Source organism: Poecilia reticulata, chromosome 8, assembly GCF_904066995.2.
Source record: "Poecilia reticulata chromosome 8, P_reticulata-male-v2, whole genome shotgun sequence".
NCBI lineage: Eukaryota > Metazoa > Chordata > Actinopteri > Cyprinodontiformes > Poeciliidae > Poecilia > Poecilia reticulata.
This window is the reverse complement of record NC_088837.1, coordinates 16,921,662-16,940,325: the sequence shown is the minus strand read 5'-3', so window position 1 is coordinate 16,940,325 and position 18,664 is coordinate 16,921,662. Positions and strand designations below refer to the sequence as shown.

At 39.8% G+C, this 18,664-nt stretch overlaps 1 protein-coding gene across 1 annotated transcript in view; it reads left to right on the top strand.

Moving 5' to 3' along the window:
* kcnt2b (potassium sodium-activated channel subfamily T member 2b) overlaps positions 1–18,664 on the top strand; it is a 59,768-nt gene that overhangs the window by 29,972 nt on the left and 11,132 nt on the right. Inside the window, exons 6-16 of the mRNA XM_081610081.1 lie at positions 457–516; positions 1,175–1,249; positions 1,474–1,557; positions 2,683–2,777; positions 3,431–3,611; positions 8,701–8,865; positions 9,290–9,426; positions 10,262–10,325; positions 11,219–11,327; positions 17,365–17,473; positions 17,617–17,673. Coding sequence (XP_081466207.1) covers positions 457–516; positions 1,175–1,249; positions 1,474–1,557; positions 2,683–2,777; positions 3,431–3,611; positions 8,701–8,865; positions 9,290–9,426; positions 10,262–10,325; positions 11,219–11,327; positions 17,365–17,473; positions 17,617–17,673 — 1,136 coding nt within the window. The remainder of the gene's footprint in view (positions 1–456; positions 517–1,174; positions 1,250–1,473; positions 1,558–2,682; positions 2,778–3,430; positions 3,612–8,700; positions 8,866–9,289; positions 9,427–10,261; positions 10,326–11,218; positions 11,328–17,364; positions 17,474–17,616; positions 17,674–18,664) is intronic.

Sequence of the window (18,664 nt, the reverse complement as noted above, 5' to 3'; positions counted from 1 at the left end):
CAGGATGCCGTGCAACCTTCATCTAAACATGATCAACGTCACCTATCGGGCGTTTTCACTTCGTGGCTGGCTCATGTATGCCTACATGCCAACATTTGTTTTGCATTTTGTTTGACAGTAAATTCATGTCAGGCCATCTCAGGGTTTTGACACATGCGGTTTAAATTACTGTAGTTAAAATGTGTTTACACTAGCAGAGCGATTACACACATACACATGTAAATATAAAAAAAAATTAAAAAAAAGATCAGACACAAAAATGTCTGTTGGTTCATTTAAAGCTATTCCCTCTGAAGCAAAACCATCAGCCCTCCCACTGATTCCTCCTACGCTCTTCATCTCTGTGCCTCCTAATTTCTCCCTGCTCCTGTCTCTCTCTCTCTCTGTCCCTGTCTGCTCTGCCTCTGTGTCTGTACGACCGTCTCTTACCTACCGTCTCTCCCTCTCTTTTTGCAGGTGCTTGTGGCTTTCATCAGCTTTTCAGAAACTATGTTGCTCGTGTATCTCAGCTACAAGGTGAGCCACTTGTGGCCCTCGATGGCCACTCTGAAGCCTTTTGTGAAGTCTGCGGCTCTGATGTCCGCAGGCGGCGTTGGAAACATTTGGATGGATTTGATATGCATGAATGTTTCTCTTATTTTTTTTTTGTCTTCATGTTTGCTTTTCCAGTTTGAGAGGCCTTCTAGCTTACTCACATGGTTCTGTAATGTATCAGAGCAGCTTTAGGGGAACCCCCTGTGTCGAGGCAGCTGGGAGGGGGGAGGATCCATCCATGGGTTGCCCCGCTTTTGATGTATTTGACACTGCAAGCCTATGAAGGGCTCACTCCACAGATTCCTCTGGAGGATGGAGGTCTTAGCATTTAAAGCTGACTGATTCCTGTGGACTCATCCTGTGACTGTCCACCTACACTAGTCGAATTCAGGTCAGCATGCAGGCAGCAGACACATAAAAACAGCAACGGCTGACATCTTAATTGAACAGCGTGGCTAAGAGCAAACTGAGTAATGCTGCTTCGCCTCTTAAACCTACACAGGGGAGTTTTATAACCTGTGTACATCCTGATGTGTTTTATGGTGGAGAAGCTTCCCCCTCCAAGCCATATGAGTTAACTCCTAAAGTCGCAGCCACAGCGAAGATTCCTGACCTCTCTGTGTGCGGTTTCTGTTTCCAGGGAAACGTTTGGGAGCAAGTCCTACGCGTCCCGTTCATTTTGGAGATGATCAGCACCGTTCCCTTCATGATCACTGTGAGTGGGAAATATACGCTTTACTGAACCCCGGCAGCATGGGAATCTCTAAGCCGGGCCTTTCGTTTTGACCCCTGCTGCAGTGATACATTGAGGATGTAACAAGAGGCTCTTCCTCACATAATCTCTTCTCTCACCAGAGATTTCAGGAGCGTGCAATGTAATAAAAGGAGGTGATATGACAGAAACTCCATTGCCCTTTTTTTTTTCCTTTCTCCTGACAGGTGATTTTGCCCTCCTTGAGAAATATTTTCATCCCTGTATTTCTGAATTGCTGGTTGGCCAAACATGCTTTGGAGAACATGATAGTAAGTGAAGCACTGAAGTTCTTAAGCTTCATTCTCTTATCATAGGAGAGAGTCCCATGATTTAATGTAGAACTCTTATTAATAATCCATCTAAGCTCTTCTCTTCCACAAAACTTCATACTTTTAAACATAAGAATTAGTTTTTCTCTGACGTTGACATGGCCAGAATTGAACGTACAATAATATTTTCACACTCCCATCTATGTTTGGGTAAATTTACGTTAGCAAGTTGCGCCTTCTGCATGCTACACATTGAATCAATATTTTCTAAATGATGATTTAACTTGTTAAGGGCTAAAACTACCATATCAACCTGTCCTTTGTGAGAGAAAACCTCTCTTCCTGCTATGACACATTAAATGTGCTTAGGTTTAATTTCACTGGCCATACACAGATTTTATTACTACCAGATCTTCAGAATCAAGAAATAATAGAAGAAACTGCTTATCTTCATTCTGATAGTAAACCAAGCTTATGGTACTGTGACGGCTTTGTTTGTTTTTTAGTTAAATTTAATCTCAACGAATTTTATGCCGGACGCAAAAACATAAATTTACTCAAAGACAGTAAATAAAGCACATCTCCAGCTACAATGATAGAACGTAATTGAATTGAATTGAACCAGTTTTTTTTCCCTAATTAAATAATTGTAAACTGGTCTTTGTATTTAATTGGGTTATCATTATTAAATGTATGTGACAAAATAAGCAAAGGTGATTTGTAAGGGGGTGAAACCTTTATTTTACTCTTTTTGGAGGAATTGGTGACGTTTATTTTGCTTCCTGGTTTTGAACCGGGTTTTTAGCAAAATAATTTCATAATAAACATAAAAAAGATCAGAATTCATTGTTAAAATTCCCAATTTAGCATGATATCCATATCCATGATGAGTGTATATAAACATCTGCCACAACTGCACATCTCAATTTAGTTTTTCATCTTTTTGTTTTATTGGTACGCACTTCTTCTTTCCATCAATACTCCATCCATGCTGCTTCACATATTCCAGGGGTTACAGTTTCGCATCTCATTTTAATATTTCGTATATTTTTCCACATTCTCTCCATCAGCTTGTGCCGTCTGTTTGTTTTCGAAATAAATATCCTTCTCTGTGTCCTCCTGCAGAATGATCTCCACAGGGCGATCCAGCGGACACACTCAGCCATGTTTAATCAGGTCGTGATTCTGATCAGCACACTCGTCTGTCTCATGTTTACATGGTGAGTACCACAACTGAACAAGGAGGGAGTGGCAACAGGTAAAGAAAAGCAAAGCTCAAAGTGGAGATGGAATAGGAGAGGAGAGAAAAAAAGATGAGACGAGGCAGCAGCAGAAGGAAAAAAAAAAGGAAGACATCTAGAGGGATTGGAAATTGCTGCTGTGGGAGCTGAGAGAGATCGGCAGAAAGAAGAGAGGTAATTGGTTACTGCCGGAGTGAGAAGGTGCTCTTAAATGACAGCAGGTGATGGCTTCGGCGAAGTGGACGATGTGTCAGCTTGCCTCACACGTGGGGCAAAAGGCAGGAGCAATTCAAGGAGATTCTGTGCGCACAGCTTGAGTTGAGCTCTCTGACCACTTTGAGTTTGACATTTCCCCCAGTTGACTCGCATATCAGCTGAATATTACGATAACAGCCACAAAACATCTCCGTGCAGAAATTTCCAACAAAGAAAGGCGTTCAGGCATGCAGCCGCCCCCGTCTTTGCACATAAAAAGTCACAGATATTTGCACAGGTGTGAAAAACATTTCCGCCTGAATAATGGCTCCCATGAGCGCCGGTGCCTCTCGCAGCATGGGAAGTGTCTCTGATGCTCACTTTGCCGTTCTTTCCGTCTCTGTCCGTCTTTTCCCCACCCTGCGAACCCGCGTCAGCATCTGCGGCATCCAGCACCTGGAGCGAGCTGGAAACAACCTGACCCTCTTTGACTCGCTCTACTTCTGCGTGGTCACGTTCTCCACGGTGGGCTTTGGGGACGTCACGCCGCAGATATGGCCCTCTCAGCTTCTGGTGGTCATCATGATCTTTGTGGCACTCATCGTGCTCCCCATCCAGGTAACAAAACAGTGGTCATATGTACAGTGTTTTGCAAATGTATTCATTTATGCATTAGAACCACAACAAATGTTATTGGGTAGAGGTGATATCACGGATGCCAACACTTTTTATTTTAGTTTGATGTGCCAGGACACTTCTGACCTTTGAGTGCTTTCGTGGTTTTTCCATTAAAATATTTGTGGACAGAATTTCAACAATGTTTACAAGTGTCTGAAAATAAAAGTTTCTGCATAAACACTCTTTTTTTTTTTTCTTTAGAGGGGTTAAGTGTGCTGGTTACTGGGAAGATCCAGGCAACTAAATTCAGGACAATCTAGGAGAAAAATCTGTTATGGTGCATTCACACCAAATGCGTTTCGAGCGTCTAGCGCGGCGCGATTTGAACCGTTTGGAGCATTTTGAGCGTTTGGACACGTCCAACGCTGCATAGACATAGCACATAAACGCGTTTAGTGTGAATGCACCATGAAAGGATGCTAAATGGTGAATCAAGGGGCATGTATGACCTGTGTTAGAATGACCTAGTCAAAGTCCATACATAATTCCAATTGAGGATTTGTTGCATGTCTTGCTATTATGTGGGAAAAAAATTATTTTTGTTGGTTTATTGTACAGCATCCCAATAGAAAATTGTCATTTAACTGTGTAAATGTTGAAGGGGTATAAATGATGTTTTTAATGGTGTTGCATAAAAGAGTACAGGCATTATTCAAGTCATGTTAACAAAAGCTATGTTTGCTTAGTTAGTTGTGGAATCCCTGAGGCAAGAATTAATTTTACTCTGATGTGTTTTATTAAACTCTGAAAGCATAAGACAGAATTATATTTGAAATAAAATTCACTTTTTTTCTTTCTGGCTAAACCAAGTACGCGCATATTGATCACGGAGGACAGTATCACAAAGATTAATTCAGCAGCCACTTTGTCACTCTCAAAAGATTATTCGTTTTTTTAATATGCTCAAGAACATTAACATTCCTCCCCTTATCTCCAGTAATCTTGTATCTCCCCTTCACACAATAATTGGATGACTCACAGCTTCCTACGTAGATTTACGACACTATTTTTATTCCGAGAGCAACAAGAGAGTCTTCTACACTCACTCGATTTCCTAAATCTCATCCCTGTCTCTGAGCTGCTCCATAAAAGGAAAATATATGAAGGGGACTCAGAAAAGCTGTTTACACACGTACGGGGGCCGATAAAACACCTCGACAAATGCATCGGTTTGATGGTTTCCCAGCGGTTGTTCATCAGGGCTGTGTAAACCCGGAGGTGGAAGCTGCCCCTGTATTCCTCCCAGTACATACAAAGGTGTTAATGGGATTCATTCCCACTGAGCAGATGTTTTCATGTGTGTTACCTTCAGTCAGAGCGGCTCTCTCTGGATCGAGACCCTCTATAGACGCACGACTAATAAGTTATAGGACAATGATGAGCTTCGCTGGTACAGTGGACTGTTTTATTTATTTATTTTTTTCTTGTTTACTTTAATTTGCAATAACCTAAAACCAATTTTAGCACCTGACAGATTCAATAGTCATTCAACTCAAAATTCATTTATTTCCAGCAGAAATGAGCAATTTTACCTTCCCAAAAGAATACTTAAATCGACTTTCCCTGTTGAAATAACTCTGTGTTTACAAGTTGTGTGAGTTTGGATTTTAATTTCAAATATACAACACTATAATATTAAAATCAGTCTTGCCTGTGAAACCATTCAAAGAGCTATTCAAGTCAACTAATGCAACCCAAACGGTGGTTCTTTTTTTATTATTATTATTCATTTTATTAGAAGATTCAGGACTCCGTGAATAGTGATTTTCCCTCTCAGATTTCTTGCACTTTTTCATGTTTTGTTAAATCAAACAAACACATATAAAGTAAACTTTTTATTTTATTTTATTAAAGTAAAAATTAATCTAAATCCAGACACAACGTGAAAATTTGTTCATGCCACCAGCTTGTGAAACCCTGAATAAACTAACTAACTAACTATATTTTTTGGAAGGTTGGATCCAGGCATGTTTATAGCCAGACTCAAGAAATTACTTCAATAAAACATACATAAAGTAGGCAAAAAAAAAAAAGATATGACTAGATAAAAAACCTAAGGTTTTCAGACGGGTTGTTTATGATTGACTATTAATTGGCTGTTAGTTATATGTTCGAGTTTTCACTTTTACATATCGTGATAAATGTGGAAACAAGTAGCCAGGATGCAGTAATACAAAAAAAACAAACATTTTTAATAACCAAGACTTTCTAACTAAAATACAAAGGATTGTGACGATACCGTGAGACTAGAGCCGCTCAATATGTTGAACAGAAATCATCTTTGCAGTATCAATATTTTCAATATCTAAATCACAGCAGGTTGTTTGCAACATTTGGTTGGATATTACATTTAAAGTGTTTAACTTTCTGTATACAGGTAATATATGAATGGACTCCAACAGTTTTACAAGTGTTTGACTTAAAAGCCTGAATTATTAGTCATTCGTGAGTCATATTTAAATGCTTTTAAATTACAGTACATTTATGAACACAGTACTTTCCAATGCTTTAGAAGAAGACTGTGTAATAATGTGACCATGACTAACCGTCAATTTTTCATTTTAAGTAAAAGAAAATGATGTCGTGTTTATCTTAAATGCAGCTAAATGTAACTGTGTTGATTTATTAAATGTTACAACTGCTTGCCGTACATCTTTGACTGGGACTGAATCCCAGGCTAACATGATCAAAAGCTCTCTGTATTCCAGCTGGGCTGGGGTGATTGCACATAGCCCTTATTACAACAAAAAATAAACTTTAGCTTCAGAAAACTTTTCTAAACTTGGATGAATAAATTTATGCAAAACATTTCTTTAACTTTGATATCTCATGCTCTCCACTTCCCCTCCACATCTTTCATCCTTAAATGCCCTGTGACATTTAGAAACTGGCCCCTGCTGGCCCCCATCCTGTGTGTGTGTGTGTGGTTGGAGGTGTTTGTGACTCAGTGTGTACCTCTGTCTGGCCCTGACCATTGTCTGGGCTACAAACAGCCACAGCTCACATCTGATTTACTGGGTTTTCTTGACAAATTGCTGGAGTTTTAGAGGTTGTGCCTTTTGATGGGATTTTTAGGACTGTGATTCTGAACAAAAATTAGGAGAAAGTTGACATTTTCTTCATTACAACTCAGTTTCATCACTTGAGTTTGCTTGAAACAAATCTTGATATTTTCTGTGTGAACCTCAATACATCATTAATTTCAAAACGGCTGCATAAATTGGGGCAAAATAAAATGCTATCCTAATGACTTATACTGTAAACACCCATGATGAAACATCCGGTTTTTGTGATGTGAAAAATAAAACTGATACATTCTCTAAACTTTTTAAACTTAATTCCACGTAAAAAAAAAAATAAAAATATGACGTTATATTGTAAAAGTCTACAATATAACAATTGGATATGTCTGAAGGAAGATAAAAAAATACACCAATCTGGTTGCATAAAAGTGTGTAAACCCTCAAACTAATACTTTGTTAAAGCACCTTTTGGTTCAATTTCAGTATTCAGTCTTTTTTGGTTGGAGTTTATTAGCATCTCACAGTTTGACTTGACAGTAAGTCAATTCACTCTGCTTTGCAAAAGTTCACCACATCCCACCGCCATCTTCAGGTGACCTCACAGATTTACTGTCAGATTTAAACTGGCTTTGGTATCATCAAGTCATCATTCAGTTGTTTTTGGATGGACGTTTGGACTCACTGTTGTGTTGAGAAGTAATATCCATCTTTATCTGCAGCTCTTTTTGGGGCAGGGGGTGGTTTCATTAAAACCGATTGGTGATCAAAAATGTTAACATACTTATTCACCTGCACAAAAACCCTGTGGTTTATCTAAAATAAAGCAAATTGTGACGACGCGATCGCTCTGCTTTTGTGGGTGAGGTGTTGTTTTGATAATTAACGTCGTTTATCTGTATAACATGCCTTTGTGAATTGTCAGTTTCATCAGACCGTGACTCATTCTCCCTCTAGTCAGATAAGGATAAACAGTCAGAACTTGGCAGAAATTTCTGCAGCTCTTTCTTTGTTCATGATGACCTTTTGGCAGCCTTCCTGAACTCTGTCGTAATTGTCTTTTCATCCAGGTCTCCGATGCAGCCGCCGTCATTTTCTTAAATTATTGATAACTACCTTTTCTCTGACATGAAACACTGCAAAGTTTTGGACTCAACACTGCTGAATGCTGAACTTAAATCAAAAGGTGCCTCATAAAACGCTGTAAATTAAGGGTGTGAAAACCTTTCCGACCACATGTTTACCCCACCGTAGCATTTTTCTTTTCTTTTCTGGTTTTTTAACAAATTGTCCTACTGGTAAATGTGTTTGTTTTTGTTGACCCAAGTTGGTTTCCATTTTTCTATCACCAAAATGTGGAGTTTAAACCGGGGTGTGTACACTCGATGGAGCCGTTGCATATATGGCTAACAATGTTTTATTTTATCTGAGGCACAATGAACACTTGCAAGAAAAGAAACAGTTAATTACAAAGATGTAAGATCTAATATTTTTATTATTTGTCCTTCATTGCAACGATTGCTGCTCCAACAGAGGATCCACATCAGAGCAGTCACCAGGGCTTCTTCTCGTCAGTGTCAACTCCGAGTCTGACCTTCACATTGAGTAGATTTGTGTGTGCGCGTGTGTGTGCGTGTGACGACAAACTGAAGTGTGTAGGAAACTCTCGTCATTCCTTCAGCACTTCATTTTCTCAGATTTAATACTTTCTACCATCCGCCGCTCCTCCTGTTGCACCAGATAACATCTGTGCCGTTTCGTCTGAGCCGCACTAATATTTCCATTACGCGTTTCTCCCAGTTAATGTGCACTATCACATTCCACTCACCCACACTCCTGAAATCTCCACTTATCTTAATTTGCCCCCAAACACTTTCCCTGATCAAATGGAAACACCACACACTGGGCATCATTTTTCTTTTCATATACCACCTGGGTCTTTGCTGTATTCCAGCTAACCTAATCCGCTTTCCATCTGTTGAATGGGATAAATGTCGTCCTCGATGCAGTTCGAGCAGCTGGCCTTTCTGTGGATGGAGCGGCAGAAATCCGGAGGCAACTACAGCCGCTACAGGGCGCAGACGGAGAAACACGTGGTGCTGTGTGTCAGCTGCCTCAAGATCGACCTCCTCATGGACTTCCTCAACGAGTTCTTCGCTCACCCTCGGCTTCAGGTCTGCTTTGAAGTAGGACACGGAGGTTTTCAGGGGTCCGCTGAATGTGTGGAAGCGTGTTTGTTGCCTATAATTAAACCTTTCCAGGAGCCAAAGCAGCAGCAGAGGGCAAAGCAGGGGATTAATCCTGCAATAGCAAGGATCCAACTCTGACTTATTCATGCCGGAGCAGCTGTGAGTCTGTTTGCTGGAAGGTGTGAATATTTACTTGTTTTTCTGGGGATCATCTTACTTTTCGTTTGTAGATGTAGGCTGAGTATAACTTGGGCTTTTTTTTATCATTTGACATGTGAAATTTGGCATTAAGTGAATAAATACATTTTTTGACTTTCGGTGGCCTTTCGGTGGCCTCTGCAAGCGTCTTTGCAGCGAACATAAACGTCTAAAACCGTTGGGCTGTGTTTTTCCTCCTGCGTGTGTGCAGGACTACTACGTGGTGATCCTTTGCCCCGCTGAGATGGACGTCCAGGTTAGGAGGGTCCTTCATGTTCCTCTTTGGGCTCTGAGAGTCATCTATCTGCAGGGGTCTGCCCTCAAAGATCAAGACCTTATGAGGGCCAAGTGAGTAATCACGGCTGGCTGTCTTTATTAAAAGCTTAACTACAACAGATTTTATTAAACTGGGGAGATATGAAAAGCGCCACAGTAGTCAATAATGTTTAATGTGCAGCTCAGAATTAATTCTTGAAGTGTCTGGAGTCCAAAAGTAACACCTGTAATTTCCACCCCCCATCCCCACCCCCCCGAGTTCAGATATAACGTCACACGAAGCATTCATACCACTTGAACCTTTTTATTATATTTAATGCACAAACAACAGCTGAGAGTAATTTACACACACTTTGACTCTATGCGCTATTTAGGTAACTTCTTATTTCAATCAGTGGCACTCTATTTTATTTTGGAGCATCAGAGTAGAGGGGACTGAAAAAAGATGCAGGTCGCATCTTTCAGGTTTTTACTCGCTTATTTCTTCTCTCCTTTATGATTCTATGCTTTGTGTTTATCTGTCCCTTAAAATCTCAACAACATGCCATCAAAGTTTGTGGCTGTGACGAAATGTGAAAAAGTTCAAGGCGTATGAATACTTTTTTGCAAGATACTGACTTGCAAATGAAGCAAGTTATGCTAGTGTCACGGAAAAAAGCCTCCTTGTTTATTCCCCTCACCTCCCACTATCTCGTCTTAAAATGTTGTGTGCGATAAAGTTACATTGGTGCATTTGTTGTTCTGTCGTCCCACTTTTTTCCTCTTTTGTCCTCTCTGACAATAACATGACAACACACTTCTTCCTGTGTCTCACGGCCTCCCCCGATTCTCTCTTCCTCTTTCTCTCCCTCCCACTCCGTCTGCCTCTCTCGCTCCTGTGGCTGCTGGCTCTACTAACTACCTGCAGGATGGACGATGCTGAGGCCTGCTTTATCCTCAGTAACCGGTTTGAAGTGGACCGCATTGCCGCTGTACGTGCTTCAACATTTCCCTGTTTGATCCTGACTCTCTTCGGCATTGATCATGGCTAAAGTTTTTTTGCTCTTCCTGCAGGGATTTTAAGCCTAATGCTATTTTTATTTCACAGTCGTCGTGAAATAAAATGCCTCACCATCCATCCAGATCTTTTGAGGAAAATGGACAATATTTGGTTGATTATTGGTGGTTTCTGGGTTGTTTGTGCTCCTCGGCTAAATTCTGATCAGATGATTTTTAAATGGGGAAAAGCGGCTTTCCCAAAGCCCAGACCTCAATCCTCTAGAAACCTGCTAAGTGTCCTTAAAAGCTAAGGCTGTATCAGAAAATCAATCAATTTTAATGAACTATACCAATTCTCCTTCAAGGAGTGCTGAAATATTCTGTCAAGTCTATGGATGGTGAAGTTAGAAAACTTCTGCACACATGAAAGGAGCTGTCTCCAAAATCATTTTCAAAAGGTGTAACCAACAAGGTATTTTGGTGGAGTCTAGTTCAAGACATCAGACATTTTATTCAATGGATATTTAGTGCAAGACTTTAATCTTCTTCAGATCAAAATAAATGCTAGCTGTAAGTGTAAAGCTCTATGCCATTCTTACTTTCGCATTTAAAAGCCATCCCATGACTTTCATTTCACTAGTAATTCTTCACCATCTTAACAAATCTGACAACAAGAAGTCCAAAATGAATTGCTCTGAACTTTCAGGACTGCGTTGCGCCACACCATCAGGCGGGTTAAGAGGAATGCTATAACAGTCTGATGCCTCTTATGATCTCTTTGTACCTTACCGTCTCTCTCTCCCTCTCTCTTCCATCCCACTTTCTGTGATCAATACAATTCAATAGGCTGTTTTTTTTTTGTTTTGTTTTTTTTTTGTTTGGCCAGGACCATCAAACCATCCTCCGAGCCTGGGCAGTCAAAGACTTTGCTCCAAACTGCCCCCTGTACGTCCAGATTCTTAAGCCGGAGAACAAGTTCCACGTCAAGTTTGCAGGTGGGCAGAGAGTGTGAAAACGAAGAGGCTGGCATTGTTGGGAAGCAGCCTATTGTTTGAAATAATATTTCTTCCTAATCGTGTTTGGAAGCTTATTTCGTGCGGTTTGTGCTTTTTTTTTTTCACTTTTTTTCACTTTAACAATGGAAACAGATTGGCCCCCAGCTCTACCTGAACCCGTACTTGACTTTTATCCTAAAGCATGTATTTTCCCTCGGAGTGCCCATGCAGCCCTATCTCTCCTCCCAGCTCAGAGGAAGTGTGGGACAGATTGGCACAGCTTGCCTGTAAGCCTTTTGCGAGTTTCGAACGTTGCTCTTTGGAGAGTCTCCATCTCCATCCTGCACAACGGCAGACACCAGTCAGTCATCTGTGAGTGAACGACAAGGACCTGCTCTCTCTCTCTCTCTCTCTCTCTCTCTCTCTCTCTCTCTCTCTCTCTCTCTCTCTCTCTCTCTCTCTCTCTCTCGTCCTTTCTTTCCTCTTGCACATCTCTCTGCTTGCAGCCCTGGACGATCTGAAACCCAATTCAATCCCAGCCGTCTCCATCGATGATTAATGTTTCACTCTGCCACTTGAGCAAAGAAAATCCCCCCCTTTTTGAAGAGTGCTGCAGTCGCGCTAACCCGGCAGACAAGCCCTCTCCGCAGGGTAATCCTCCCGCAGCGCCGTTAAAACACTTCGCAGGCAGGCCGGGCCTTTTGTTATTAGCAGGGCATGAATTGTTGTGCACAGAGAGAGTTTCATGTTCATCCCTTATCGCGCCTTTTTCTTCAAAACGTGATCAACACGGAGCTCTGCGGGAGGAATCTTCTGCTTGAAGTCTGAAAACTCTGCGGCACGCGTGTGAACAGCTTTGATGTTTTTTTTTATTCTCTCATTAACGCACAAATATGTTCCTATTGTATTAGTTTACTAAACAAATGACTCGCTCATTGTGCTTTGCCTAATAGCTTGCAGCCGTCCCCTCTTTGATGAAGCAGACGTGCAAAATGTAGCAAATTCGTGATTTCTTAATCCCTTAATTTACGTTGCATTGTCGTGGTTCAATGGGGAAACTTTTTTTTTTTTACAACAAATTGAGTTTATTTTGTTCTCCGAATCCCAAAATCACAATGGCTTGACTCACAGAGCGCGCAGTCACACGGACGTCAGTCTGAGTACAGATGCCAAATTTTGACACCACTTAGAAAACACTCCTGAAGTGATGGTGTGGGAGGCATTAATGAGCAAGAGATACACAATTTAATTTGATCTGCAAACTCAGCCTTATGGGAGTTGAACATTCATTAGAAAAGATCAGTCGCCGTGGTGCAGCAGCAGACCCAGCAACGTCGAGGAACGATACGTATGCTAACCCGGCTCGTCTCTTGATTATTCGTCAATTTTTTATTGAGCAAAAATATTCTCTTGCCCCCCAAGCGTGCTCTGCTTAAGTAGCTACACACTGTTAAAAGCAGCCCACTTATCCACTGATTTAATTAGCTAAGCCGGTGGACCTGTGGTCAGGTCCTAATTGCACTGTTTCAGACGGCGCAAATAGCCATATTTGCACTTGCAATGAGTCATGCAGCGCACACGGAGGCTTCGGTCTAGACTAGCGGATCTCAACGTTGGCGGTACCGCCCCCCAGGGGGCGTTCAGAGGATAGCAGGGGGCGCTGGCAGAATTTTTTTACAAAAGGGGGGCGCTGGGATTCCTTTGGGGGCGTTTGGTCGAAGGTAAACTTTACATCTTAAATGCACAACAATGCCAGTTTAGACTTTGAGCAACTTAGTAAAACTGTCTTGTGTACATTAACATGCTTGGCTGCAACTATATCGATGGCAGTTTTCTTCTATTCAGTGTTTGTTGCTTCTGTTGCTTCTTGGCGCAGCTTCGTTCTCCTGCGACTGTAGCTTCACCATCTGTTCAACTTAACTGGCTGTACGAGCAGTCTTATTTAAAGTGTTTTATTTCCGTTTGAGGCTGCCCGTTCCATGGAGGCACAGAAATCGCTCTTATAACATGTTTTCTAAATCACGATACCTCACTTTGTATCCTCTGAAAAATGAACCCATTTAATAAAGAATCCTCATGGGTGATACACGATAGAGAGCGTTCAATTTATAGCGTTAAACCGGAGCTGTAGTGGTCGGTATGAAACGGGTGTGATAGAACAACACAGCACTTTTAAATTTCAATAATCAGAATACCGAAATTGTTTCCGTTGTTTTAAAAGGTTTATGTCAGTCTGCCTTTTCCCCATCAATATGTTTCCCGACCGCCCTGCACCTTAGGGGGTTAAAAAAAAAAAAAAAAAAACGCGCACATTGCACAAACTGAAACAGGAGAAGCGGGACATAAACGGAGCAACGAACTAGATGTGAATTATGGCATAAAAACAGAGAATCCGACACTGAACAGTGAAAATAACACATTATGTGAAAACACATGACGATTAGGCGCTCAGGTGATGAGTGAAGATTACTGATGATCAATAAACGATAAAATAATCTAGCAACAGGAAAGAAACTAAAGTGACATAGCAATAAACCAAGAGAGGATAATACTAATCAAATAAACTAAATGAAATGAATGAAGAACAAAATGCAAAATAAACTAATAAACTAAAGTAAATACAGAGGAATGAACTGGTATGGCAAGACCTTTCGAGCAATAATTAATACAGAATACTGTGTGGCAAGAATAAACACACTATTTCCAGATAAAAGGTAAAATAATATTGTTGAAGTGCCATGAGGTTGTTGAGACCATATCTAGTACTGAGAATAAATATATCTTACAGACCATAACAGTAAAGAACTGATCATTTATTTATGTTTTTAATTACATTTTATATATTTATTTCTTCAATATTATTTTTCATGTCAGGTGTTAATGTCATGAGGCTGATGACTCATGACACTTTCAATTTGACTCATTAGGATTTGATTAAGAAGATTTGTTTTTGTAATTTCTGTCCAGTAAAACTATTAATCTATAAATCAATAGACAGGTCTATATAAAGATAATAATCCATGTTTCTGTCTCATATTTGTATGGCATTAAAAGGACTGGAACTTTGTTTTTCCACTGAAAGCTCTGGTTTGCACAATAAATGCCATGTGGGTGAAGTTTATGGATGATACTCTGATGTCCCATTCTCATGAAGGCAGCACAGAGCTGCACCACCAGAAACTGACAAACACTGAAGAGAAGAGAGCTATGATTAATGTAGTTACAGTTCTATCCATGTTTTAATGTTGCAGAGCTCAGTCGTTTTGCAAATAGTTCAAAGTTTAAACTGGCATGTTCATCTTTTATCTGGTCATTTTGTGGAACAACTACAAAATGGCACAAAATAAGAATATTTTTTCCACTCTGTTGCTGCTGTTAGGCCTACCAATTTTAACTTGAATGTTCATTGCATTTTTCTTAGACGCCTGTGAAAATAATTTCTATTCACGTTGGTTTTTTGTTCTCTGGGAAATTATTTTTGATGATAAATACAAAAACAAGCATAAAAATCAAAGCATTTACAATAGTGATAGTAAAATAATGGTCAGTGCAAAGTAGCCTACAAATTCTTTGGTGGGGGGCGGTGAGGGACCTGGATAAAGGCTTGGGGGGCGCTGGCCCAAAAAAGGTTGAGAAACACTGGTCTAGACGTTTCATCCTGGGCTGAAGCAGAAAACACAAAGAAAAGAGCGGAGGTCTTTAGAGCAAGAATGAAAGGGAAAAGGAAATGTGTGTTTATGTGTGTGCGTTAGGACAAAGTCTTTGATTTAGTCTTGAGGTCTTAGTTCAGGAATCTGAAGGATGCACAACCATGAGAGAGAGAGGAATAACCAGATCGTGATCATAGACAAAGAAGCAAGGAAAACACCAGAGGAGGAATAAAAAGATAGTGGCTTCCATCTCTGCATTCTTGGAATTTGAGCTATTCAGTGGAAATATATGCATGACTACAATAACAAGGACTGCTCCATAGAAACTACTTCATTTATTTATTTTTGCCTTGTCCTCTGCAGCAGATGCCCATTTCTCTACACAGGCTTTAACTTTAAAATAAGCTGACAGGCTGAATAGCGGGAGACTACAGCACATTTTGTGTGTGCGCTGCATTGTGATGTGCTGATGTGAGCCAAAGGAACATTGCTACTTAATCAGAAGAATCACAGTCCCTTGTGTTTTTTTGTTTTTTTTAATTGACATGTTTATCACCTAGTCACCTTCAGGCAGTCACACGTCTCATTAATTTTAACACAAGCTGCATTTATATCTTATATGACCATCTGCTTCTTAGATTAGCAGCCGATTGAGTGCGATTCTCCATCTCAGGCTTTGATGCTCTGTCACCAATTATAGCCTAATGTGGAGCACATACTGTGCTTTTACTGCCCAGATCAACTGTGTTGCTTAACAGGCAGCCTAATATCCCTGTGCACTGAACTGAAGACAGTGCAATCAAAAAATAAATATCCAGCGCAGGAAATGGATTCTCTTTTGGCTCCTTTTCACTGGTTGGCTCTCTACAAACATTAACCGGTCAATCAGATTTTCCTTTGCAAGAGAAGACTCTGAAAGGAAAGTGTGGTCTGTGTTTGCTCGGGTTGTGTGGTTGACCCGCGTGCCTCCATTAGGTGTTAGCTGATGAATGTGTCTGAAAACTCTGACCTGTTGCTCCAGCTTTCCGCCTCTCTCCAAACTTTAGCAGTGACTTGAGATTCCTCCTCTTAGCTGAACAAGCTGTGAGTGGAGTTTTGATTGAGCCGTGAGTTCGAGGCGCTCGGTTCTTCATGCTTTGTGAACGTAAACAGCAGGTCAATGGCAAGTGCAGGAGATGCATGCGAGTGTTTCGTGGCTTACGGGCCGGCAGCATGTTGTTGCCACGGCGCTTCATTGAACCCGAAACTGAATCCAGCAGTTTTCTCTTGACAACGGAACGTTGTAAGGGAGGACAACACTTTGTGAGTTTTTCTCAATTTTTCATATTAAAGACAAAAACCTCAAGATTCTATGTAACAATTGTACAATTTTGAAATTTAACAATTTGTACAAAAATTGATCAAGGTAGATTTTTCACCTTTAAATAAGATCTTGGGAAAGGAGGTAGATTTTTTTTTATTTAAGAGGTCTGTAGATTCATAGAGGTAGAGGACTAAACATTTAAAATAAAGCTGATTGTTTTTGTTAACTTTAACAGATTTTAAATCATTTATGAAAATCAATCTGCAATAAAAGGTAGAGTAATAATCTTTTTAAGTGATATTATTTGGTGACTTCTGAAGTTTTTCTTGTTTTGTTTTTTGTTAGCAGTTAATGGACTCTGTTGTTTTGCTTTGTTGCTAAACTGAGTCAAATTTTATGTGAAGTACCTCAAGACTTAATTACTGTCCCATTTTTATTGTCCCATTTTTAACCACATACAGAGTTACATTAATGTGTTGCCAGTTGAAAATAATCCATTATAACCATTTAGTTTGTCCAAAATAGCGGTGAGTGAATGGATCAAAGATTTCATTGTTTTGGGGGCTAAAATTGCCTAGAAATTTTAAATTTCAATGAGACCTAGCTGGTTAAATAAATGAAAAAATCCAGGGTTTCTCCCAGTATATTATAAGCCTGGCGGCCCACCAGGCTTCACTTGTGCCCCCGCCAGGCTAAGCATTGCTTGTTTATTTTAGTTTTTTTTTTTAATGTTTGCATTTTTTAAGACTTTATAGTTGGTGTTCAGGTGTTAACCTTCCAATCTTTCAATAACACTTGGTTATCAAGTAATATTTTCAAATTTCCTGTCAACTTTAAATATTTTTTGACTCAAAAACACGACTGGCCGCTGGATGACTGACTGCCTTAACACCCAGCCACCGGACTCAGCAGGTTTTCTGGAGAAAACATTGAAAATTGATTTACTAATTTATTAGATTATGTTTTCACTGTGACTTGACTCATTTAATAACTCTTTCGCACTCATGGAGAACAATTGTTCTTCTTTACTGAAGCCTATAAAAACCTTAGCTGACGTGTCCTTAATGTGTTTCTCTGTCTGCAGATCATGTGGTGTGCGAAGAGGAATTCAAGTACGCCATGCTGGCTTTAAACTGTGTGTGCCCTGGCACCTCGACTCTTATTACTCTATTGATTCACTCCTCCAGAGGACAGTGAGTCTACCACCTTTTGTTCATTTATATTGTCTAAATGTTGATATTCCCTTCACGACCAATAAATTAAACAGTGATGAACCAACAAAACAAAGCTGCTTTTGTCTTTACATCGTTTCTTCCCCCTCCTCCCCTTTTCTTAGAACTACACCCCAAGAGGCCTTTAAGCAACGTGCCGGAGCTTTTCAAGCCCTTAACAGGTAGAATACAACAAAATAAAAAAGATAATTATATTTACTGTGGGACGCATTCATGTATGATGTGAATCCAAAGGATTTTCTGTCTTGTAGCACAAATGTTTTACAAATAGTTTTACTGAAAACATAAATTTACCTAAATTATCAAGAGGGTAAAAAATAACTGAAACATAACAAATTTAAAGTTTTAAACATTTTTTTTATAGTGAGTAAGTAAACATAAAACTGTGAGAGTTTTCTTGTGTCACACAAGAGCGTCAGACTCTTTAGGAACTAAAAAACCACAACGGGTCATCAGAAAGGTTTACAGCACATTTCTTTATATAACTGTTATGATCATCTGTCATAGTTGCTAATTTAAGTTTTATTGTAGAAACATTTAGACTACCATCTTTTAAACAGAAGTCCAATATGGAGTTTGGATTAACACTATTTGGTTGTTTTTACTCAGAATTACTGAATTTCTACAAAGTGTCTTATTGCCAGTTAAACTTAACATGCTTTGTTCAATAAAAAATGTCTCAGTTGTTAAAAAGCTTGTGAAAGATGCCAAACCTCTTGATATACACTTCATTGAGCTGTTTTTCCATTTTACTTATAATGTTCTGGTTAAGGTTTTTGGCAATCCCTAGAACATTGTCACCAAAAGATCAAATTTGTTAGTGTGCACTGTTTGGTCTTTTGGGGGCCGTGTTTCACTCAGACAGGGGAACTGGCAATTAATATGGGATTGGTCTAACTTTTAAGTTTGTTTTAGAATTGAGTTGTTTTATTAAAAATATAAATCTTCTGTGAAAATAACTCATATCTGACTAGTAGTTAGGTTGACTTTCCTGTGAGAATTTATCTGTGATGCTGAAAGCTGAGATTGTTCTGACAACCGTCTGCTGTCGATAAGGTACTGACTGCTAATTCCACAGAACCATTAAAGCTTAAAGCTACATAGACATTTTAAGCAGAACTGGAGTTTTATTGTGACTAACTTTAGATTGTA